Source organism: Montipora foliosa, chromosome 12 (assembly GCF_036669935.1).
Source record: "Montipora foliosa isolate CH-2021 chromosome 12, ASM3666993v2, whole genome shotgun sequence".
In the NCBI taxonomy this organism is placed as follows: Eukaryota; Metazoa; Cnidaria; class Anthozoa; order Scleractinia; family Acroporidae; genus Montipora; species Montipora foliosa.
In genome coordinates this window covers 7,454,960-7,480,282 of record NC_090880.1, presented here as the reverse complement: position 1 = coordinate 7,480,282, position 25,323 = coordinate 7,454,960, and the positions used below count along the sequence as shown (strand labels likewise).

General features: G+C 39.3%; 1 protein-coding gene across 1 annotated transcript; it reads right to left on the bottom strand.

The window, feature by feature from the left end:
• Positions 1-979: 979 nt before the first annotated feature.
• LOC137979863 (retinoschisin-like) lies at positions 980-19,648 on the bottom strand. The gene is made up of 5 exons (XM_068827184.1): positions 19,487-19,648; positions 18,652-18,780; positions 13,694-14,028; positions 1,984-2,125; positions 980-1,657 (listed from the first exon to the last, which is right to left on the bottom strand). The coding sequence occupies exons 1-5, from the start codon at positions 19,491-19,493 to the stop codon at positions 1,437-1,439; spliced, it is 834 nt and encodes a 277-aa protein (XP_068683285.1). The 5' UTR covers positions 19,494-19,648; the 3' UTR covers positions 980-1,436.
• Positions 19,649-25,323: the final 5,675 nt, after the last annotated feature.

Sequence of the window (25,323 nt, the reverse complement as noted above, 5' to 3'; positions counted from 1 at the left end):
TGTTTTTTGGGAACTAAATTCTTTACTTTAACAGAATCCATCCCGAGTTGACGTCTGGCACGCGAAGCTTTAGTCCATTTTGCGTCAAACGTGAAACGGCATTCCAACGTTTGACGTTTCACGTAAGTGATGCTAAATATTTCTACAGACCCATTTCAGTAGTTTCCAATCTGGAGGACAAAACAATCGTTATTCTGTCCCCCTGAGATAAACAAACCTTCCAAATGCAAAGCAATATTATTTTTTTGTCCACCAGACTGGGAATTAACCGAAAGGGGTCTATTGGTGAAGCTGTTGCCGAAGAACCGCTAGCCAAGGCACACTTTACAGCCAAACATAGAGGCGACGAAGAAATGGAGGTTAACTTGAATGATCGATAAGAGGGCAATGTAGCAGTAAAAAAAATATCGGCTCTAAAGTGCCTTTATGGCTCTCTTCTGTTGTACGAAATCGAGGCAATTTTTCCTTCGCAATTTGGATTCCGGTCCATTATCTTCAAAAACTGGTATGACCTGCATCGATACACCCGGCTCAGTTTGCTTTGTCCTTCTTGTTGCTGTTACCGGCAGCAACGCAAACTGTAAGCATTTTTTCTCCTCATGTTATGTAAACAACGACCGGAGTTACGTTTCACTGTGAGAGCGGGAAGGGATGTCACTAGTCCCATTCTCCCCAACTGTGCTCGGACGTGAACTAGTTTACGCAGATAAAAAGTTTACCGAAAATTTAAACATTATTTCGGGGAAGTACTCTAGTAAACGTGCTTGTTTACGTTATAGAGATCATTTGTGGTAGATGGACTGATCGCAAAGTGGTGTTTCGTAAACCATCTCTTCGGTCGTCGCAGTCTACCGAGTGTCGAAAACCACACACGCACGTGTCATCAATTTAGTGAAAAGAACGAGTATTGATAACAGGAAATTGTGTTTTCCGGAGTGACTTTCTTCAGTCAGAATTTGACCGCAACCGCTTCTAGGCGATCATATAAATATTCTGAGACAAGTGAATAGATGTGGAAGGCATACTTCATTGTCCTGCGGCCGGAGAATCCAGCAAAAGAATTCACAAATCTTTAAAGTTGATGCAATGCATTCAATTGGACATTTTCCACTGTTTAGTTCTTTTTTTTTTTTTATATATTTATCTTGGCTCCCTAAGCTTAGATTTTTTCAATGAATTCTTGTTTCAGGCTATGGCTTAGATTCATCCTATGTGGTTTATTTGTAAAAGACCGGCATCACGTTTCATAATACTATTTGAACATGTTTTTCGTGTTTGCTCTTGTAACAACACGTAGTTTTGACCAATACAGTTATTTCAGGCTCTGCATAGATGTGTGTTGATCACGTTTTGGATAATACCGGTATGCAGGGTTTGTACGGACGTATAGTTGGAGTACTGTGTGATCCTTGTGCGTTTTGAGTAATGTTAGCAATCTATGGACAATTTTCTGTGTTGCACAATAGAAAGACTCTCCAAGTATCACACAAGGCAATGGCGCTTTGAGTGGATGCATTGGAGATTGGAGTCTGCCTTGTCACCTGATCTATGATGTCCGCTGACCATGATCGGTAGTCTTTGTTTTCGTTATCTAGAAACGACAGGCTGAATAGCCCATGCTCCTTAGGAATTGTGAATCTCGCCAAAAAATAATAATCTGCAAAAAAGAGGATTTAAAATAAATAAATAAATGAGTCTTTCTCTATTAATCATCAAATCTACATGCCACGGAAATGCCTAAAAATAAAGGCTCAATAGTTATTCGTGATGTTTGAGCCAGGTGTAATAGGTAAACGTTAAAAGAAACCATGGAGATTAAACATTCTCCATTTAACAGTTTCCTCAGTCAAAGCCGGGTTACTTTGGTTACATTTAAAAGGTTTAACTGGTGTTCATGTGGTGTTATTTCATTGACTGGTGTTATTTCACTGAGTAATAATAAATCAGGTTTGTTCGGTATAGGTAACATCGTCTTTCACATACCAGGGTCACAACCATACAGCTCCATTCGCAAGCCCACGTTGTTATTCCATTTTAGCGGTCGTAGCATAACAGATGTCGTGATAACAGGAAGTGGAACATTGTGGCTTTGTACTCCATTGCAGTCACTATTTCCAATAAAGATCTGTGAGTAAAATAAAAGATACTTAATTTAGTTCCTAATCATGGCGTCACTGTCACCGGTAGTTTAAGAAATTGTGCCTCTTAGAGAAGGTGATGGTTGGTTAGAGACAGTTTTTAACAGATTCAAAGTTCCTACTAAAAGGAACTTATGCACAGAGATAATTACTCTGGTATTTCTTTGTTTTGTACGTGTCATAGCTCTAGCTGCATTAATTGAACTTCTTTTTGAATGAAATTGTATCCTTTAGTGTATGAGATGTGGTCATGGAAACTCAACACGGACTATGATACGTTCGAAGACGTTCAGATTTTAGCTGGCCAACAATTTAAATCATTATCATGTGCAACAGATGTTCACATTTTCATAAGTCTTCTGCTCGTCAGGGTTGTGGCGTTTTACAGTCAGTAAGGCCGAACAAATAAACAATTCAAACTTCAACATTTAATCAGTAACGTTCCATCAAATACAGGTAACCATTGCCTGAAAAGCCTCGTGCTCAGGCAGACTACAATGCGCATGCGCCACACAGTTACACATGACAACGACACCGCGGCAAAATGAGGGCGCGTGCTACGCTTCGAACACAAATCTGGATTCGAGCTTTGCTCTTTGCTTTTAGTTGATTCAGCGACGAAGGAAATATTCTTTTGGACCTTTTGACAATCGAGGTCTCACACTCAACATGGACTCGACAGAAAAACTAAGCAGTAGTTCCGAGTTGTCTCCAACAAAAAAGTGAAAAGAGGTAAGCTTATATTATTTTAGGCATCAAATATTTATTTGTTTATGTCGTTTCCATGAAAGAATTAAGCTCAAGTTATCTTCGCTAAACCATGTTTTATCGTGTTTCGGTCACACTGTTGAAAACCTAAAAGTTGTGTTTTTCACTTAAAGGGCAATTCTTCTAAAAACACTGAGGGTTTTGACACAACAGAAGTTTTAATCTCTGGCATACGGGAACCATGAATTCTTGTGTGACCTGGTTGTCTACAGCAGAAGCAATTGTTTGTCTGCTAGATGGTGATGCTCTCTCGTTTCCAGCTATGTGTTGCTTTGAAGACACACTAGGTTGTGGTACGATTAAATTGATATATCCAGATTTCTGTTGATTCCATTGTCTCAGTCATCTGACTTGAAGAGGTCTTGTGGAAAATGTTGATATCTGGCTGGCTGGCTGGCTGTCATGTTGACGGTCATTACTTGCAACATATGACCAACTGTTTTTATTTGCATTGTTAGACAAAAACATCTTATTAAGGGAGTCAATTAAGTTGTTTAGTTTTTGTTTAGAAAGGGATCTTTACAAATTGGGCACAGATTTCCATGTTTTTTCAAGTATCTTAAGTACCATGTGTGTATGAAAAACGAGCAAGTGTCAATAATATTATTGTTTTACTTTGATCAGTTTTGCCTGTTGATTCTTAAACATGTCATTTATTCTGATTCCAGTGCTGAGGCCTAAACTCTTCCCGCTGTGTGTGCTGATCCAGTTTGCTGATCTAGGTTGTCTTTGAAAATTGTGATGAGGCACCCTGCTAGCAGAGCCTTTCTTTTGCTTGCTCGATTTTGGCGTTCTCGAGAAAGACTCTGCATGAATCGAGTAAGATCTTTATTGAGTATGCGCTGCATGTTGCCAGGATGCAGTCTCGAAACCAAGCCTAATATGCCAGATCTCGCCGCCATCTTGGTTTTTCATGGTACAGTGGGCTCAATTATAACCATCGGCTTTGTCACTAGATTGACGCTCGCACTAGAAAAACCGGTTTGACGAGGGAAAACAAGATTGACTATTCCAGAAGTTCGGGCTGCGGCGGCTTCAAAGAGTTGACGCAATTTGGGCATAGCCTCCTTTTCTCCTCCTCAGTAAAGAAAAAGACAAAAGGAGGCTCTGCTCGAACTGGGGTGATGAGGAATTCAGCACTTAATATTTTATTGCTATTGTGATGAAAAAAGCCAGGGTTGTTATTCTTTTCTTATTTTTTCCCGCATGAAATTCTGCATCCTGACAACAATATTACTGTAATTCGAACATCACAGACGTCAGCATGTTTGTTTACTTAATATGATTGTACATCACAGTAACTTCTGAGATACAAGATCAACTCAAAAACCATTTATTACCGAAAGTAGTCCAAGAAATTAAAGATGTGAGGGAGTCCAACTATTCGCTGTTCTTGTAATGCAATGTGGTTCTTGCACGTCCATCCAATCAAGTTATGGAATGTTGTAGAATTTCAAACAGGTTAGGTGAATGGGTCTAGCAGAACTTTCTAATAAAAATAATAGTAATTTTAATATTTTGCCAGGAGGCTCTGCTCGCCCGAAAGTGGCTTTCAGGGAAGTCCTGCTTCTGATCGAATTGGAATTTAGAAATGTTCGTTTTGAGTAAAGGAGAAAACCAGAGAACCCAGAGAAAACCTCTCGGAGCAGAGTAAAGACCCAACAACAAACTTAACCCACATGTGTCCAGAATCAAACCCGGACCACATTGGTGGGTGGCAAGTGCTATAAACACTATGCCTTCCCTGCTCTTCTAAAAGATACTCATCTCTTTTGGATGGCACAGGGCTTGACCTCCATCATTGTAATGCAAGTACAGAGCTAACTGCAATTTTCCAAACAGCTCTTCAAAATTGTCTAGAAAGACAAAGTAATAATTTACTTGCCACACCCTTCTTATCCAATGTTTGATCGAAAAAAGCACGAAGAAAAAAAGTAAACTGTCTTAAATTCATTAATACGGCTGTACGTTATTCTAGTGTTTCTCTTGCTGAGCATTGGTTTGGGTATTAACTTCTGAGAATGCTTCTATGTACTTGCAATAGTGCCAATAATGAATACACGGTACATACAACAGTAAAATTAGAGAGTTATTTGAGTTACTTTATATTGTGTTTTGTGGTAACACATACCATAGTAGTTGCTGTTGTTGTCGTTGTTGAAAATGAACCAGATAGAGTCAGGCTGTTACCATTAATTCCATTGTGGGTCTATCATTGGGTAGTGAAACTGGATACAATAATACAATACATATTTAATTGACCGCTCCCCATAGGGGCTTTTCAGGGTCAATGAAACAACGAAACGACAGAACAGAACAACAACAACAACAACTGTTAAATATCCCAACTGGCCGGAAGCAAACTAGTTGGCTGTTTACAAGTGCAGCAAGTGGGAAGTTGAACCAGGGACTACCAGGATCAAATTCAAAGAGTGGTCAGAGCGGGTCTTGAAACCGGGATCTCCGGATCTCAAGGCAAGCGCCCTAACCACTGGGCCACACTGCCTCAGTTGTGCAGAATACAATCTTAGGGTATGATGCAGAATGCCTCTGATCTTGCTGGTCCTCTCTCAGAATTTTTACACGTAGTGCAAAATTTAGGCTGGATTTTTGCTGGCGTAATGCATGCAAAAGCGAAATGAGTATTTTCCAAACACATGCAGGTGTCATGCAGTTCCTGCAGGTGAATGTTTTGTAGGTTTCATTATCATCGTTCTTAACTCCACATCCTAATCCCAGCAAGTCTCTACAAAGTGATGGACGAAGCCAAAAAAAAATTCCACTTACCAGCCAGGAAAAGAAAAGTGGCGTAACAACTGCAGAAAAAATGCTGTAAAAATGTTTTCAAAGATGGACCACTACAAAACGCCAAGTAAAAGGAAAAGAACAAGTAGCATTGGAATCAAATTTATACTTAGTCTCAAAACGTTTTTGCGATTCTCTTTTAAAATTACATTGTGTAAGACTTTTTTTTTTTAAATCTATTTTATCACCTCGATAGCTCTTGCAAAAGTGACTAGTGTTGTAAAATATGAGAATAGAGGGCAGGGAAGTGACTGATCTTTGCCGAATAAGTAGGAAGCGGGCATAGGCAGAACTTATTTCTCGCTTTCAAATGATTCCAATGAAACAGAGGGTCCTGAAGGAGGGGTACGAATCCCGTTTCCCAGCTTCCAAATCCCATTCCCACTGGCATTATTCAGGAAAATCCCACTGTTCTACATAACCAGCTCTTTTGTTTTCATATCGTCACATTTTTTTGAAATTGAGACTGGTTACCTCTTTCGAAAACAACCCCGAACGATGTCCCGAAGATTCACGGCACATATTAAGGTGGTAATTTGAACTTTTATTTTTTTTGAAGGTCAAGCCTTCAAAACAACATCAACAGCAACTTTTAAAATTGGATTTCCATTCTTTTTTTTTTTTTTAATATGTGCTAACAAAAACATTGTCAATAATACATCTTAAAGTACATGTTGTAAAGTCGTCCATTTCTTTTATGAAGACATGTCAGGATTTGGATATAAACAAATTGAAAAATATCTATTGTAAGCAAAGGCTGCAAAATGAGTGGATCTCTATCAATTGTCTATCCAGAACTGTGTATTGCTAACCATGTAATGAGCAAAATACTCACGTGATGTTTTCTAGAAGAGAACCACTTGTTTGAAATAAGCAACTTTGTTCGGGACCATCATCGCTGGCCAAATTTTTTTGGCGTTTCTTGGTAGGCTCGAAATACTCATTGATTTCCTTCGGTTGTTCATTGGCCTTTGGCGGATTACAATCATGACCTCGCCGGAAGTATTTTAAAGGACCTGCGGCAGTCCTTTTACAGTCGTCCAATTTCGGAGATTTTCCACATCGTAGGCTAGGCATTAAATTCTTTTTCCACCTTTCGACAGCCTTGTGTAGTTTGTCTGCAACAGCAATTCTCTCAACCTTAGAAATGTTTTTGGCAAATTTTCTGGGTTTTTTTCAGCTGAGCGCGCGCGCGTAAGCCACACACGCAATTCGTAAGCTGCTCGCGTCAGCTCATGATTCAAATGGGTCACCAGAAGTAAACAAATACCGCTAATTTCGCTCACCTTTCTCCTAATTCTTATATATATAAGGAATATAAATAGAGATCTCCTATTCACGAAAACTATGAAAATTCTACACAAACGGTTTAATGGTCATTTAAATCCGTTTGTGTTGGCCTGTAGCTCCACTCGCGCGTGGACTCGAATGAATGGGAGACGCATGCGTAAATGCTGATCTTGTAACCCCCTCATTTTCCCTAATTTTGCAACTTTACTCGCTTATATCTCTGCTTCCGGACGGTGAATTTTTTTCGTTTTTTGCATGTTAGCTTAGAAATTTAAACCATTTGTCTTGCAAATTTAAAAAAAAGTTCTGTAGGTGCAAAAAAAAAGATAGGGACACATTTAAAAAAAAATGATGTTTCCGAAAAACTGGCCTACATATTTTGTTGAATTTAAATATTTCAGAGAGAATTTCTAACATTATCTGGTGACGCTGAATGGGAAAATTTCACCGTGCCGCTTCTTCAAAAAAGACCACATATGTTGTTAAGCCTCAAAGAAATGCCTAATATCGTTGCCATGGTAACGCTATTTTGGAGGAAAATATAATGTCAGAAATTTGCGATGGGTACTTAACACCCTGGCCAAATCTCGTCTTGATATGATTACCTAACTGTATCTAAGGACAGAATATTATTTGTTTGAAAAATGGAGAAACTATTTCGAGCCTCCTAAAACACGATATTTACAGATCTTGCAGAGCCTTTCTGAAACATGACTTGGCGTTGAGTCACCTTGACAGACAATGAAGTTCACGAAGCCTCTGGAACATTTCCAATTCTTTCTTTAGTTATAAGCACAAAGGGGGATTTTCTGACACTCCCCCTTCAATGAAATCGATGTAAAACACTTTCAGGGCAAAATCTGCAAATCCTCTGCGTCTACTCGATTCATCTATGCCACACATGCTACGAATATTCTTCTCCACCTGGGTTGCTGAACAATCCAACAGTAATTCTGGTAATTCTAGTAATTACAGTTATCGGTGTGAATAACAACATTTTGAGCCGAAATATACTTGATTTCCACAACATCGGTGCGAGTTCTGCACGACCAGCCATCTGCTCCCACCATTTTGCTTGTACACAAGCGGATACGCATGCTCAGAGACTTCGGCTTGGTTGCAACCGCTGTGCACAGTCTGCTGTTTGCCTTTCCTTTCAAAGCGCGAGAAGATTTGACTCCGAGGGTCTACGAAATTACTCAAATATCACTGACTGCAAGACGAGGGCAATATATGGGCATCAGAAAACACCAGAAAACGTCATTTAATATTTAAAAATATTAAATAACACTTTGTGGTGTTTTCCAAACTAAGGGAATTAGTTAATCATAGACTGGACATGCTTAAAGACAATTATCCCATTCCCATTTTATTTTTTCCAAATTCCCAGTGAAAAAATCTCAGTCCCAGTGACTCAATCCCATTTTCCCAGGGCAAAAACAGGGCAAAAACAGGGCAATCCCAGTTCCCATTTTACCCCTTTAGGACTCACAAAATAGCAGACAATTTCCTCGTTCAGCAAGAGCAATACAAGCCATCTTCGCAGTAAGAATTATCATTTTGCCCTTTCAAAGATGTTTATCTGCGTTTAATTTCCCTTCTCAGTGCAGAGTCCACCCCCCCCCCCCCCCACAAACGTTTACCGAAAGAGAGACCATTGCGACTAATACCATTAAGAACTTTATGCTTTTGCTCGAGCCCTCGAATGGGAGCTAAAAATTCACATTAGAAGCAACTGTTTTTTTTCTTTGTTTGTTTGAAAAGACACACGGCAGATTAATCGTAGTCTTGTCCTAATCATCGCAAAATGAAAACAAGCGCTGGGAATTTAAATTGCCGCCATATTGTCCCGTCTTTGTTTCTATGGCAAATTTGATTGGTACCCAGTCCCTCGCGCGTGGAAACGATTCCCGCGTGGGTCAAACATGCGCACTCCTTCTGCCGCGGTGTCCATGACATCCAATATCTTCGGAACATCTTCCGAGCTTAGAACGAGTTAAAGAAAAAATAAAGTTGATCACAAATTAAGATTTAGAGGTATTCGGAAATTAGGATGGAGATTGCTCGGCTCTGACCAAAAAGGCACTTTCTGTCGTTTTGTCGAAAGAATATATATATATATATATATATATATATATAGAGAGAGAGAGAGAGAGAGAGAGAGAGAGAGAGAGAGAGAGAGAGAGAGAGAGAGAGAGAGAGAGAGACTAAGATGAAGTTGCTTCGCTTATCTTTGGAGTGCTCAATGCAAGAATTTTGCAGAGCAAAATACAAATGTAAGAAGGAAAGTATTACTAGTTACTCGAGTTTCACGCTCAAGGCGATCATCAGACTGATCGTTGTCTACGAGAAGGTGTCATATATAAGTGTTCAAATTTAGGAACGGTTGCAGCGACGCTTCCGGTGATTGGTTGTCGTGAAAAACTTGTTTTCATGGCGGCATTTCGTTACCAGCTCAGATTTCTTGTTCAAGAGAAAGGCGTTTTTTGCGCTCAAGATGCAAAGTTTTTCAGATAAACACAGGTTGCAGCGAGAAGGGTTGCCTTTGTACGCTTTTGCTCTTTTTACGATGCGCCAGTTGGTTGCGTAGTCGATGTTTTTGTCCTTTAAGTCCCAGATGTGCTTGGAAAGTACAGTGTCATGTGAGTGTTTTTTGTCATTGAAAGAAAGCTTGTGGTTGTTGTACCGTGTTTTGAATTCGTTTTCCGTCATGCCAATGTAGGATCTTGAGTTACCGGAAGTTGTTGTGACAGTAGCTTGGTAGATAATGTGAGAAGAAATGCAATTGTAGAAACAAAAACCTTTGCCCTCTTGACGGTGCGTGCCTAACCAGCAACATTATCTACCAAGCTACTGTCACAACAACTTCCGGTAACTCAAGATCCTACATTGGCATGACGGAAAACGAATTCAAAACACGGTACAACAACCACAAGCTTTCTTTCAATGACAAAAAACACTCACATGACACTGTACTTTCCAAGCACATCTGGGACTTAAAGGACAAAAACATCGACTACGCAACCAACTGGCGCATCGTAAAAAGAGCAAAAGCGTACAAAGGCAACCCTTCTCGCTGCAACCTGTGTTTATCTGAAAAACTTTGCATCTTGAGCGCAAAAAACGCCTTTCTCTTGAACAAGAAATCTGAGCTGGTAACGAAATGCCGCCATGAAAACAAGTTTTTCACGACAACCAATCACCGGAAGCGTCGCTGCAACCGTTCCTAAATTTGAACACTTATATATGACACCTTCTCGTAGACAACGATCAGTCTGATGATCGCCTTGAGCGTGAAACTCGAGTAACTAGTAATACTTTCCTTCTTACATCTATATATATATATATATATATATAAATGTTGGACCACTGTTGGAGTTGGACCACTCATTTTGCAGTTAAATTCCAGCACTATTCTGGATTTATCAGTGTGGAACTAAAAAGCGCTCGTCAGAAATTTGAATTCCCATTCGAGTTCACATTTGATCTTTTATGTGCGCGATTCTACATTAGGGCCGATTTACACGATACGATTTTGTCGCGTGCGACAAGCTCACGACAAGCCTACGACATGATTTACGATTGCCGCAGCGTTTTAAAACATGTTTTAAAATGCTACGACATTTTTTCTGACGTACACAACAATGGTAAATCATGTCGTGGGCCTGTCGTAAGCCGTTGTCGCATGCGACAAAGTCGTACCGTGTAAATCGGCCCTTAGGGTTTTAGTTCACATTAATCCTACATTACAGTTTCACAGAGCGACATTTAGGTTTAAACTTTGCCAGCGTGAATAATGACGGTCTCAAGTTGAGAATGTGTAAGCGTGACTGTCACGCTGGAGAATTTTGAAATGAAACACCATTAGCAAACCGATGTTAGGGCCGACAATCGTAAATTATGTCGTAGGCCTGTTGTGAGCTTGTCGCATGCAACAAAATCGTGTCGTGTAAATCGGCCCTTAGAAGTTTGCGAAACGACTGTCGGACGTTTGCGAATCGACCCAACTGACGGTTTGCGAAACGACTCGTTGGCGAAACGACCGACATTCCCCGGGACAGAGAACCTTCCAGGATTAATTCCTTCCAAGAAAACGTCGAGCTTGTTTCAGAAAGACACTTGGTAATTAGAAAGTATATGGTGCATTATTTAAATAAGGGCGTACCGAGCTAGCTCGTCTGAGTTGAGAAAATGTTTATCTCTTGCTTTTGGAAAATATTATATCTCTTGATACCTAGACCGCAACTCAGACGTAACAAATCTTCGAGAGTAGGAGATTCTAATCGTCATTTTTATCTTATTATCCGCAGAACTGCTAAACACAAAAAAGATCAAGATCAATCTGCTGCTATGCATTCTACAAAAAATGAACTAACAAAATGAGAATTGTTGTCTATCAAGAGATCAGGAGACATTGAATCGAACCCAGGCCCTGTTGCTCATGGAACGAGTGCACATACAGCACATACAATATTGAGAAATCTTTCTGTAGCACTGTTGCAGGCTCGATTACCTCAAAAAGGATTGAAGGCACTAGAATGTACCTCAGATGGTTCATGCTTCTTTTCTTCTGTTGCCCACCAGTTATACAATGATCCTTCCTATCACATGAATGTGCATGCTGCTGGAGTTGAATCCATCAGAAACAAACGTCAAAACGTTATTGGACCCATTACACAGCAATTGTGCGTTTGTTGTCACAGCAACATACATGGTGTGATGCACTTATTGTGCAAGCAGTTTGCAATGTATTAAATGTTACTATACGTATAAATGAATCCATTGAGGGGTGGGCACCAGTAACTGTTATCAGTCCTATAAGCGGACAACAGGGAACTACTGTGAACATTGGACATCTAGATGGAAGACACTATGTTTCAGCACTTCTGTTAGATTATTACAATGACATTATTTCAGGTTATGAAATCAGCGGTGTTACCAATGTCAACAATTATTCAGAGCCTGGTAATAATTGATTAATTAATGATGGCCAAAAATGATGTGAGTGTCAGTAATCATTTCTACAAAGCAGTAGCAGTTTATATGAGAGAATCTATCAAGTGGAAGAGACAAATCACTTGAAGAGTTCAGGGAAAAGAAAAGCAATGCAAAATGCCAAAACTGATCTGTAAATATTGGAGCAGCAAGGGAATAGGAAAATAAAAGCAATCCAGAACATATCAGAGACCTAAACAGAAAAGCATAAAACCATCTAAGGAAAGCTATGCAGAGCTCAAGGCTAAACCAAACTGAAATTTGTCAAGGTCAAGACTCTATTAGACATTCCACGTCAAAAGTGATTCAGTCTTTTTCGTGATAAGATAACACATGGCCCTGAATATATATGCACTTCCTGTGATCAATTATGGTTCAGATCTTCTGTTTCTAAGTGTAACACTGTCAAATATAGTGATAAACATTCGCAAGGTTTGTTGGAGGAATGTATAACTGGCACAAAAAGTGTTAATATTACTGAATGGATCTGCTCTACTTACTAAACCTGATGACATTAACAATATGACCTGGCAACAAAAATCAGACCTGATTCAAAATTACCCTGTCATCTGTGCAACACACTTTGAACACATGGTACAGCTCTTTATAGAGGATGTGTTAAAAAGTAATCTTATGCCTATTGGAGAAATGGTATACTTATTTCACAGGGTTGAATTCCAGCAAAAGGGATTACCTCACATACATGCATTATTTCGGGTATCTAGTTGCATATGAGAGCCCACCATGCTGTTACACAATTATCCAACTAGCAATGCTAATGCATAAAGAAAACCTCAGCCTGCTAATTTTAAACAATCGAGGTAACTTTCATATCCACGAGTAACGACAGTGGCACTTTGATTCTACCTGCAGTTACATTTGCTTTCCGTGGAGGGTGTCTTGCTTGATTGGAGGATTTTGTGTTGTGCTTCTTAATTATGGTTTGTAGGTTGTCTGTGCAGCTATAACTGACTTTTATGTTGTTTTTGTTGAAGATCTTGTTGCACCGGTGATTTTTCGGAAAATGTTTACAGACGAGGTTCAGCAACTCTCTGCCGATGTTTGTTTGTATGTTCATGCTGTAGGGCGGATTAATCCTAATTATGTTTCTTTGTCTGTTATGCGGCTGTTCTGTGCGGTGTGAGTTGCAGGTTTCTTGCGTTCAGTGTACATTAATTTTTCGTCGTGTCCACTTTGTTTAAGTGCACTTTCGTAGTGTGGTTTGGCTTTGTTGAAGTTAGAGTTCTTTTTGCCGAAATATTACATTAAAAGACACTTAGAGGAACCACTTGGTGCCAAACACCTCATGATTATGTTATATAAACTATTAGAAAATTAAGAGAATAGTGGAGACATTTTGGATAATTTCATTTTCTATGTCAATCTTAATAAGTGCTTTTTATTACACTATGAAAAGTGCAGTGATAAATAAAAAGTCACCAAGTCAATGCAAACTGATACTTACTTCATTTTACAATGTCGGGACTTTTCCTTATAAAAGACATAAATGCTTCTAATAATAGGGTGGTGCTCTTACAGTATGTTCATCTGGGGTAAATATATACAGATGAATGACCGATTAACAAACGAAACACATCTTTCAGAACAAAATTTTATGGTGTAAACTTTTTAAATGGGAAAGGGGAAGAAACAATTTTACCATGGTTTCGTTTGTTTCGACGGCATAATTTCCATACCTTTACTGCTCCATTGGTTTCCTTAAAGTGGTAAAATTCACCTCCAGATGAATACATTAACGTGTAGTTGGTAATCCACTCATTCACCATTGGGTCTCCATATCCTTGAGTGGCAATTCCAGTTACCACGGTGTCCCTTTTAAACTCGACGAGAATCCAGGAATCGTTGCCTTTAACGTTGCCAGCACGGTAACCGGGGAACGGTTTGTTCAGATTAAGCCTTGCTCTTTGGGGACCGTAACTCCTGTGATTTTCTCCAAACGTTGAAGCAGCAGTCAAAGAGCTGTCTGGTATATCACCATTTGCCATTCCCAAAGGGTTCCTGCAGTTAGCTTCTAAAAGACATAAGTTAGTAACTAAGAGGTTCGTGTATTTACGTGATTCTGTTTCTTTTTTTTTTTTTAGAGTGGGCGTTAATGGCAAACTGGAGCCATCTTTCCCACACGTTCTTGGGGTGTAAAATGTTCTAGCCTAATCTGCATAAACAATACCAAGGCGATAAAAAGAAAAAATGATATTGGCATCCATTTTTAGTAGACAACCGGCGCTAATTCAAACCATTGTCCAAATGCATTGAAACCAACAGCTGTATTTTGTTAAAATGATGTCAGTAATAAACCTTATTACCACAAAAAGAAATACAATTGGTGGAAAAATACATCCGCCTGTGAAATTAGATTTTTTTTCTTAAGACGCGCTTCCCCAAAAGAAAACCAAAGAGCGCTAAGCCGTTTGGCCACCGGATATATCAGTATCCACTAGATCGTGCAATTGGTTTCGCCATTACTTATCCACTGTATAGTTAGCTTTTCTAGGTGTGAGCTAGTGTTTCAGCAGTATAAAAATCGGACATAAGAAACAGGCGTGAATTCGATTTTTAACGATGAGCAAATGAGAGGAAACACACCGTGAACAGCCAAAGAAATTAAAACAAAAGTAATTTTATTCAAAAGGAGGCGAACGTTGTCCATAGCTTTTCGCGCTTTGTGAAAGCTGACTGATAAGAGTTGGTAAAAAAATATGTCAACAAATGAATGAAAAGATTGTTTTTTTCAATAAAACTGTGGTGCTGCGTCGGTAGGAAAGTGAAACAAGAAAATGTGGAATTTGATAAAACCCAATTCTCGTGAAAAGCTCACAGTTCGACATCTGGCTCCTTTCAAAGTTGCATAAATTAAGGTTGCACGGGTCCGTCCTCTATGTGACGATTACATTTGAGTTGACCAATCAGTGTGCATAAAAATGTACGCCATTATCTTAAGTTTGAGGAGAGGGGTGCGTGGGGAACCTTGTGTCCTTGTTTTCTTAAAAAATTTCTTCTCTTGCCCTTGTTGCCAAATTTACTTAAAAACTTGTTCTCAGCCTTTTGATACCTAAAATGGTTTATGTTCCCTGTTCCCTAGTTCAATTTAGCCTTTTTCCCGTGTTCCCCAAAACCCCTGGTAGATCAATAAAAAAAATCTTGGTGAGGAAGGGAAAACTTTTCACAAATTCAGCTCGTTAGTTTCGGGCTTATTTCATGGCAATGAGGTTACGCAGATACGTGAATTGTTTAAAAGCCACCCGATATATGGCCTTGTAAGAACCCGTAATTACGTAAAAGTATAAGTATATCAATCAAGAAAACATATGGCATGCATCATTCATTCGTGGATGACTGAAAGGTAAATACTTTAATTTATCAGGTAGAAGTAGCCCCATTTTTCTTAAATTTCTAAAACAATAAACTGCTTTTGCTTACTTAAAATTGTGTTTTGAAAAATCCTCCCTCTTTCGACATTTTCTTTGTGTTTTTCCTTTTCAAATCCTCTAACTTTCTGGATAATTAAAAGCAAAAATTATTTGGCCAATATCTTAGTGCTTTAGACAAAGAGTTAAGTGGCGCTTTCAATGACAGAAACGTGACTTCCTCCTTCCGCAGCTGGCAAAGCTTTATGTCAAGCAGAATTGAATTTCTGTTTTATTGAAATGAAGCATGTTTATCCCCCATAGAGCTTGTGAGATGTAAACTATAAAGATATAATATAAAGGGCCGGATTACCAATAATAACTTGAATAACATGGTGGAGTGTTACACAATGAAGCGTTGCGTTTGCAATGCGAACTGGCACTGCGGCACCAGCCATTCTACTCAACTCACTTTAACCTAATGAATGAAGGGGGTAATTTCTGAAGAATTCTGGTGCTGCGTCCGTGGGGAAGTAGTATACAAAAATTTGGTTTTATCAACGGAGTTGATAATGTTAATTGACCACCGTACAGAGATTTTAAAAACTGACGTTTCGAGCGTTGGCCCTTCGTCAGTGCTAATCGAGGAATTATGGGTTGCGTGTAGTTTTTATAGTGGAATAGGAGCTACGCTACTTATTGGTGGTAATATTGGTCATTAGTTAAATGAAAAGCGTTTGTTCATACCGTGGGGATTAATTAAGGGTGCCGATTCGGAAGATGAATTTTTCTTTCCATATTCTTGCGCCTTTCCGTCTTACCTAGATGTGGGGATAGGCCGACGATAGCCATGTGTTTTTTGGAGTGGTTAGGGAGATTAAAATGACGAGCGACTGGCTTAGGTGCATCCTTGTCATTCTTCTCAACATCGCGGAGGTGTTCGCGGAATCGGATGCCTAGTCGTGTACCTGTCTCGCCAATGTATAATTTATTGCATAGCGTACAGATTATGCAATAAATGACATTTTCGGAGGTACATGTAAAACGATCGGTGATCTTAACAAGTCGCTTAGATCCCGATATTTTGCTAGTGTTAAAAGTGAAAGGACAAGTTTTGCTTCGTGAACTCGCGCATTTGAAAGTGCCGGGTTGCTAGTTAGTTTTGAGTGCGCTTATAACTAAAAAGTTGCCTACGTTTTTGTCGCGTTTGAATGAAATAAGTAGAGGTTGCGAAAAGATTCTGCCAATCTCGGGATCATTTTGGAGTAACTTAAAGTTGTTAAGAATGATATTTTCGACTGCGTGATTATGAGGATGGAAAGTGAAGGTGAATGGTATTCTGTCATTCTTATCTTTTTGTGACCTTTGTAGTGCTGACTGTCGATCAAATTATTGGGCCTGCTTTGACCACAGAGACAGGGTAGCCACGTTTTTCGCAGAACTGGCACATCTCTAATTTGCTGGAAAAATCGGAGTCATCACTACATTGAATAAGGAATGGAGTTCTTGACATATGATGGATGTGATGATGAATACAACAAATAACTGTGAGAATCTGTAGGTTTGCAGTGCACACTGGTACATAAACCGTTGCCACTGATAGAAACTTTGATATCTAGGAAAGCCAATGAAGTTTCTGAAATTTCCCAGGTATATTTAAGAGCCGGATGAAAGGGATTAACGGAGGTTTTGAATTGATCGAGTTCTTCGCTGCTGGATGAAATAGCGCCGATGCAGTCGTCGATGTAGCGGCCGTAGAGTTCAGGTTTCGGGCGGTTGTAATGCTTAAAAAAATGGTGTTCAGCATATCCTACAAAACAATTGGCATAACTAGGTCTCGAAGCGTAGGTCCCGATTCGTGTGCCCATCGCTACACCATTAATTTGTTTGTAGCAGGTGCCGGCGAAGGAAAAATAGTTAAGCGTTAAAACTAGTTCGGCAAGGCGGAGGAGCGTTTCCGAGCTTTGTTCTTTGTATGATGGCAAAGATTTGACGATGCCAGTGACTGCAAAACAATGATAAAGGTAGTAAGAAAATAGTATAAATGAAGGGGAGGGGGGAGGGGGAAGGCTCAGTCAGTGGCATGCATCACAACAGTTTAAATTTTCCTTGATGGTTTTCTACTTAGGATATTTCCTACTAGAGTCAATTTCAAGGAAATGTTGGAAGAAACATCTAGAATTTTCGATTTTAAACCACGTTTGCAACCTACTATTCCCGCGGCACAAGGTATATAACGGTAAATAACACTATATCACGTATCTTAAATCACTAACTACTCCCTAATTGGAAAAAATCATCTGATCTGAGCGAGAGTTTCTCCAAGACGAGAAAGAGGAAAACCAGGAAATCCTAAAAAGCGTCCATCAAACCATGCAATCGAAGACATAAGAAAACACACGGAGTAAAAACTTTTCTTATCTAAACCAAGAGTCACCTGGCTCAGGATCCCAAATAATTTTGCTCTTTCAAAATAGTGTGTCACAAAGTCCGATGTAGGTTTCTCGTGAGTGTGGTGTGATGACCTCTGCCTGTTAAATGATGTTTAAGTGTGTTCCGGTTAGGGACTTTGTTAAACGGGTTGGGTTTGGGAAAATATGGGTCAATAAGCGAGAAGAAGCATTTGCCGACATTGGTTTTTACATTTTGGCTGTACGGCGGATTAAACCATGCTATTTTCCTTTTGTGGTTTTGTTCGCGCGTGCTGGCTCAGGGGTCCCTCCACTTTTGTAGATTGCGTCTTGGTACGTACTTTTTGCCTTGTTAAAACATTCCTTGTCGCACATACAAGATCAGGAATGGGGACGAAAATATCACAAATCGCACTCAAGTTAACTGATGGTAAGTAGTATGGTTTTGAAATGGCTGATTCAACTGTTATAGCACATGCGTGAAGTTCAAACCAACATTCATACATTGAACGGAAATGGCGTCGTTGAAAGTGGGCACGAATATTGTGTCTAATACATTGAAATAACGTACAAATGCATGCACCCACACTAAAGATGTTGAGCGTTTCCAAATCGGGTCGGTCCGCGAAATTTCCGATAGATCACTGAGACTTTTGCGCGTGACCGTTATAACAAGAATCATTGCCATCACTCTAACCTAAATGATAAATAATATCTAGCCGACATCTCTACTGCATTTCTTTTTCCTTGCTTTTTACTTGACAACCCAGGACATCAGAAAGGCCTGAGTTCACGTAGATATGCGTCTAGTCTATTCTGTGTTTGTGAAGAGTATTGGGAACTCAAGGGATATTATTCAAGTTAGCGAATTTAGCTCACCTGGTATAGTGCTAATTTTTTTTCCAAAAACAGTTGTCAGGAGAAAAACAAGATTTTGAAAAGTAATGCCTTCCATTCCGTAACTGATCACCGATGAATTTCCGCCAAGGAAGTCTTTTCCGCAATTCGCTGTGAAATAAAAACAGAAAACAGTTATGGTAACTCAGTATGAATGGCGCCCAGGAAGAACCCGTTTCAGATTTCAGATCAGTTTGTGCGGTAGAAACCACATTTAAAAGCGTCTTTTCGATCAATATTTGCACTTTGTCTTTACCAAGAACACCGATTCTCCCTTCTTCGTGACAATTTCACCAGCGCCTCGGTGTTCAAACGTAAAATACACAGTAGTGCAACGATTCAAGTGCCTGATCCTTTTTTGTTCGTCGAAAAACTTAGCAAACCACAAATACTAAACAACACGTTTTTCAGTTTTGGCTTTATGCATGTTTTTTTCTCAGGAGACCTGTCTAGAAGACTCTAGTTGAAATAACAAACAATTTTTTTGGGAAACTTCCACGTTTAAATGGAGTGGCTACTGCGCTGTGATGACCTCTTACCAGGTGACTCAATAAAGTCCCAATACTCTGTTTTGGTCGAAGGAGGCAACCATGTAAAAACAACCTATTCTTCTTATAACAATATTTTGATGCCAGTTTTCACTTTTAAAGCGTCCCGACCTTGGCTATCAACAAGACATAAATATTCCACAGCAAGAGATCAGGGTAGGTTAATGAATGATGTCAGAGTGGTCAGAACGTATTAGAGATTTCAATGTTTATTTTTCATCTTAGTTTATGGTAAGTAGTAATAAGTGAGGACAGCAATGTGCACCTACCTGTCATTAGAGCCCAAATTTCTTCCGCATGCCTGGTCGGTTTCTTTTGTAACTCGCGAGGTTCACACGGGAAGATATTTGACTTGCCTTTGGATAAACCAACACAAGGAGAAAATGCTGAAGCAAAACTGAGGAAAAGCTCTCGATCTCAAGAATCCTGCTGGGGAAGCCTCTATACATCATTAATGGCACCTTAGTGGTTATGCAAATCTCAGTTTTGCTTACATTAATAGAGGAAGCCTATTTTGTATGTTTAGATGACAAGTGAAAGGAAAATACATAAGTATAGGTGGTCTGATGCGAAATGGTTTAGTTACTTTTTGCAAAGATAAAGAGTTAATGGAGCCGATTGACAATTTCCAAAATCTTCAAAGTAAAAGGCTGTTTTTCCGTTCTATTAGAGCGCGCATATAGATGAAAATTACCTTGGGCTACATTAATTGTTTCTCGATCAGTCGAATTTATTGTTTATTAAAATGAGATAATTTCCCCTTTTCATCTCGGGAAGGTAACAAAGCGGCAATTTCCCTTGGTGATTTGCGTTTTCATAGTTATACCACTTACCTCGCCAGGTGTTCAAGTTAAAGGAACGCATGAGAACAATATAAAACTTTCGTGATAAAATCCCACGATAACCCGTGATTTCCCTCAGCAAATATAAGGTATCATTAACCAATATAAAAACCTATTTTACATCGGAAAAAACCTCTTATCCAGATGAGTTCAATTACGGTTTAGTAACCGTGAACAATAGAAATTCATCAAGAAAAACCCTACCTTGATTACTGGATCGGTTCGGTTCCTCTGCTAAACCCGCAAATAAGGTCAAATAAGAAAACAAGGTTTTCTCATTACACGCGATCAACAAGTAATCGACTTTCCTGAGAGCGGCGTAAGTCAAGGAAAAGCCCCGAGTATAATTTTGATGCCAACAACATTAAAATCACCTCCTCGTGTATATTATTGAAAAGTGTATTTGTTAAATGTGTACCTTTTTCGCAAGTTCTAATGGATCATCACCAGGACAAGAATGACTGCAACTTCTATGTGTTTAAAAGGAGCACTGGCAGCAAGTGCATTGCGGGCGCACATGAGCAAGTGCGCATACAAAACGTAAGAGTTTTCGCTCAAACTAAACCCGATAGCGAAATAAATGCTCCATTTCTCTCAAACGAGCACGGTGACTCCCGATTTCTTTTTCAGGTATTTGCTAAGAACAGTCTAATAAAGAAAACATTTGAAGAAGAAAAAAAGTTTGATAGTAGAACATGAATTTTTTTTTTGGAAAACTGTTCTGTACTGGGTATATTTTATCCAAGCTAACCACGGAACTGTCTCAAAAAGTGCACTATATATTCCCACAACCAAGGAATGAAAGACGGCGTGAATGAAGCAATACTGCTTATGTAAATAAAAGAAGCTTTATTTTCAGAATAAATTTTTGTGTCTCTGAAGTAACCCAAGACTTAATTCTGTATGAAGGTGATTCGAATTTTTAACGCAAAAACAGTAAAAATACCCCATTTTAAGAGCCTGCTGACGCGTAAACAAGCACGGTGACCCTATTTTTTTATTGCATTTGTTTAATGTTCATATCATGAATGTTAATTATGCCAAGTTTCCAAAAAAAAATAAGTTTGATAGTAGAACAATTTCAAGGGAATTACCTTAAGAACTTTCATAGCAAGTTAAAATAGTGACCTTTAGATTTGAATACGGGACAGTACGAGATTGGGTACAAGTTGGGTACAAGTACGAATTTTCAAATCTTCGCGTGCTTTGGATGATCACTAGTGGCATCAATCTTGTTTCTACAATCTCCTGGTCTGCTGGTAAACAACAAGGAACAGTGAGGGGAGGAGACTGGTTTGAAATTAGAAATTTATATTGTACTCAAATCTGAAGGTCGTAATAAATTGTACTCACCGAAAAAAAAAATTATTTCGTCATGTCTCTCGCAGTTCTTTTACTAAATTGTGGGCCAAACCCTGGGCTTCTCGCCGCTGCTGAGTTTTCCAGGGTTTTACCCAACAGCTACGGTTCTTTTTCTTCATTCTTTGTTGTTTATATAATACGAGAAACGCTATAATCGCAACAGCTTCAAGTTTTTCCTTGTTCGTAAGCGCCATATTTCGTGGGTGACTACACAGCCTCGCCTTTATTCTGCGTATCTCAGGTGTTTAAAGTCATTACTGGCGCACTAAACTTCAAACTGTTGACAATTATTTCCTGTCCCATCTACACTATCAAATATATTTGTTACATAAAAATTGTCACATAAAAATTGCTCGTGTATACGGGGCTTAAGTTCCTTAATGTTTTTGACTAATTTCCACCATAAATCAAGGACAGATGCCAGTCATTCGACATCAGTACAGAAGAATAACCACAAAAATTGAAACCAAAAAAAAAGGCACCCCGACCCCGATCCCGACACCGACCCAGGCCCCGGCCCTGCGTTTTGCTTACCTCCGGCGTATTTTTGCATATTTCATCGTTTCTTAAACTTGAAACGGCTCAGGAAACGGAGAAGGTTCTTGATTTATTATACGTTGGGACTATTAATCAGTCCAAAGGCCAGCCAATACCTTAGTCCTGCACCCGTGTTACACAATCTAAATGGGTAATACCCATATCATCTAAATTTAGATCAGTGGGTGCAAGCCATATCAGATGATCATCCGAGTCATCCAAGCAACTCATTAAATATGCGTTTTCTCTTTCACTTCAATTACATGAAGTTTACCCTATACTTAGAAATTTTCTCGTCAGGAAAAAAAAAAGGAAAAAAAAAAGGAATTTTTTTTTTGTTTAAGATGATCGACGGACATGGATGACAAAAAGGTTGAAACTAGTCCGTTAGCCACGCGCAAGGAATCATCGATAACCACCACACCATCGAAGCACGCTGCTGAATGAAGGCGAATTTTTATAATATTTAAATAGAGACCCATTACCAATATTGAAAGCTAATCGATGGGTGCTTACTTAGAATGGGCGTTTAGACTTAAACACAGTTTATCAGTACTATTCGAAATAAGTGCTTAGACCTAAATACGGTGCAGGCATGGTTGGATGACTCGGATGATCATCTGAGATGGCTTGCACCCACTGATCTAAATTTAGATTATATGGGTATTATCCATTTAGATTGTGTAACACTGGTGAGTCCCGAGCTGTTGATGTGTAATGCCCACAAAGGCCGTGGAAACAGCAAGTTCCAAACTTCAAGGAAAAACAACTTAGCTAACAACACAAAAGCAACCCAGTGAAACGCGTAAAATGTTAAAGGCTGTGGCGATATTGACGGTTCCCAGTAGTGCAAACAGACGACCTCTCTGCGATTCCAATGTTTGCAGCCTGGCCGAGCTAATGCTCGAAAAGGGGTTTTGTGGATTGAGTTGGTTTCGCGGTACAGAGCTTTATCACTTCTTTGCGCATGTAGACTAAGTATATTGATCACTCGGTACACTCAACCTAAAGGAAAATTATTTCACAGGGCTTGGGACAAATGAACTTTTTTTTTTCCTGCTTAATGCAAAATAGATGTGTAGAGCGGAAAAATAAATGGTAAAGCATAGGTGAAATATTTTTTTGGGAGAGAAACTGGCAAGGTATAAGATATAACAGTTACCCCCGACTGGTTGACTCAGTTTGTCGAGCATCGCAATGGCATACAGGCCTAAGAGGAAGGAAGTTTGCCACCGGCCGGTCTGGTATCAACATTAAAGGTCTTTAAGTAACTGAGGAGAAAGTTCTGCTTTTTCAATCACGTCCGCAAATGGTGAGACTTTCAAGTCTCCTCGGATAAGGGCTATAAACCGTAGGCCCCTACTCAGAATCCTTGTTCATAAACTCTGTGGGACATTCAAGATCCCACACGAACTACGGTCGTACCGCCACAAATCTAGAGGCGATCCGTCCCACATCAGTCAAGGTCGATCCACCCGCAAGTGAGTCGTTCCGCCCCACAAAATTTGATGTCTTTTTTTTCGGCTGAATTTTCGTCCTTTTGGAATCCATCTATTTCAAATTACCGAGATTATCTTGAGGAAATACTTGAAAACCTTCTCCTTCTCGTTTCTTAAAACTTTTTATTTCATTGGTACTGAGATTTATCCACGAAAATCATAGTGAATAAAATCCGTACTGATTCTAAATGAAGCCAATCAGGAACACGAACGACAAAATTTCACTGTGAAGAAAAATCGTTTGTCCAATCAGCAACGCGAACGACGAAATTTCGCTAGTGATGAATGAACGTATCGAATGGAACGTCATCCGACAGCCGTTGCACAAAAACCGCGTGCTTTGAAAAATGGCCGAGGGAAGGTTTGCTTCTGTTTGCTCAGTTGAGGAATTTATTTTAGAACAAGAAAATACAAATGCCGCTCAAAAAACTGAACGAGATGTACGATCGTTTGAACGACTTTTGAAAACGAAGGTCGAAGACAGGAAAATGGAAGTTATTCCAGCGGTTGAGCCGAGTGGATACTGAATACATCAACCAATTTATCATCTCCGTCCGCACTAAATACCGCAATGAATACGAGCCGACTTTCCTTCGAAGTTTAGTGGCTAGCTTGGAAAGACAACTGAAGAAAAAGGGCTATTGCCGCCAGCATAACAAACGACCTGATATTTGAGGAAACCAGAGAGGTTTCCAAAGCGCCGGTAGCTTTACAAGCGACGAACTAAAAACACTCTTCACTTTGGACTACTTTGGAATATCTGAAACACAGTAAGTATTGGAAAATTTTATCAAATAAATTGTCGGTTGGGCGATTTTAAACCACTGTTTATTGCTTTCATCTCCCCACTCCATTTGTGCGAAAAAAAATTTTCTATCAAACACTGCCACGAAAAAAACCTCAGTACCTATGAAATAAACACATTACAGCATGGAAATGCTTTATACGATTTTTATTCACTCGTTGTTTCGTATTAGAAAACTCCGGCACTCGTTCGTTTTCTGATTCTACTAAAGTAGTGAATGAAAATCGTACGCACGCATTTTCCTAGCCTGCGAACGCAGACGTATTTCCGGCGGTCGTTTTTCGGGGAAGAGAAACGACCGCCGGAAATACGTCTGGCTAGCATTTTCCATGAAGTAATCTCTTTTTAGTCTCGTAACACTACTATAGTTTCGCATAACTAAGCGCAGTTTATACTCAGAGGAATCTCTCTCCGGAATTAATCAAAAAAAAAAAATTCACTTTAGGAATGAAATTAATATGTATACTTCTCCATTTCGGAATTTACCTAGTGAAGGATCGCAGCGGCCTGCCTTGAACGCGTCCTCTCGCTCTTTTCACTTCAAATGCAGTAACAATCTTCGCTGCTGTAACAGCGCCGATCACCAAGTGCTCAGACTGTGCTCAACCGGGTGGCCTTGGATTTGCGTCTCCTTCAAAACTCATTAATAATTCATGAGCCGATTATCCTCTCAGATCACAGAAATCAGTCACGTGCATACATGATCATTCTGAAAAGCACGGAGAGGGTTTTGATTTCGGTCTCGGGGGAAATCGGGGTACAATACATAAACAATGAAATTATCACTGAATTATTAATGAAAATATGATTACCGTGATCTTTAGATAAAGATCACCTAGTCATCACGTTAATTATAATGCCAAATTGTTCTCCAAAAGATATTATACAAAAACATTCACCACAGTAAACAAAAAAGTTTATTTTCCTGATAAATTCTTGTTAGAACAGGAATTTGTTATTTTACAATTTCCCATTGTTTACAAAATAAATTGTGCAGTTTTTGAAGACTCAACTATCCAATTTTGTCTGATTTGACTTGACTTGACTAGTTTCAGTGACAT

What these genes read in the sequence shown, in the direction of transcription:
- LOC137979863 (XM_068827184.1), bottom strand. An exon ending in AAAAATTAGCACTATACCAG is followed by an intron (nt 14,029 to 18,651) that starts GTGAGCTAAATT and finishes TATGTCTTTTAG; the next exon opens with AAGCTAACTGCAGGAACCCT. An exon ending in AAACCAATGGAGCAGTAAAG is followed by an intron (nt 2,126 to 13,693) that starts GTATGGAAATTA and finishes TTTTACTCACAG; the next exon opens with ATCTTTATTGGAAATAGTGA.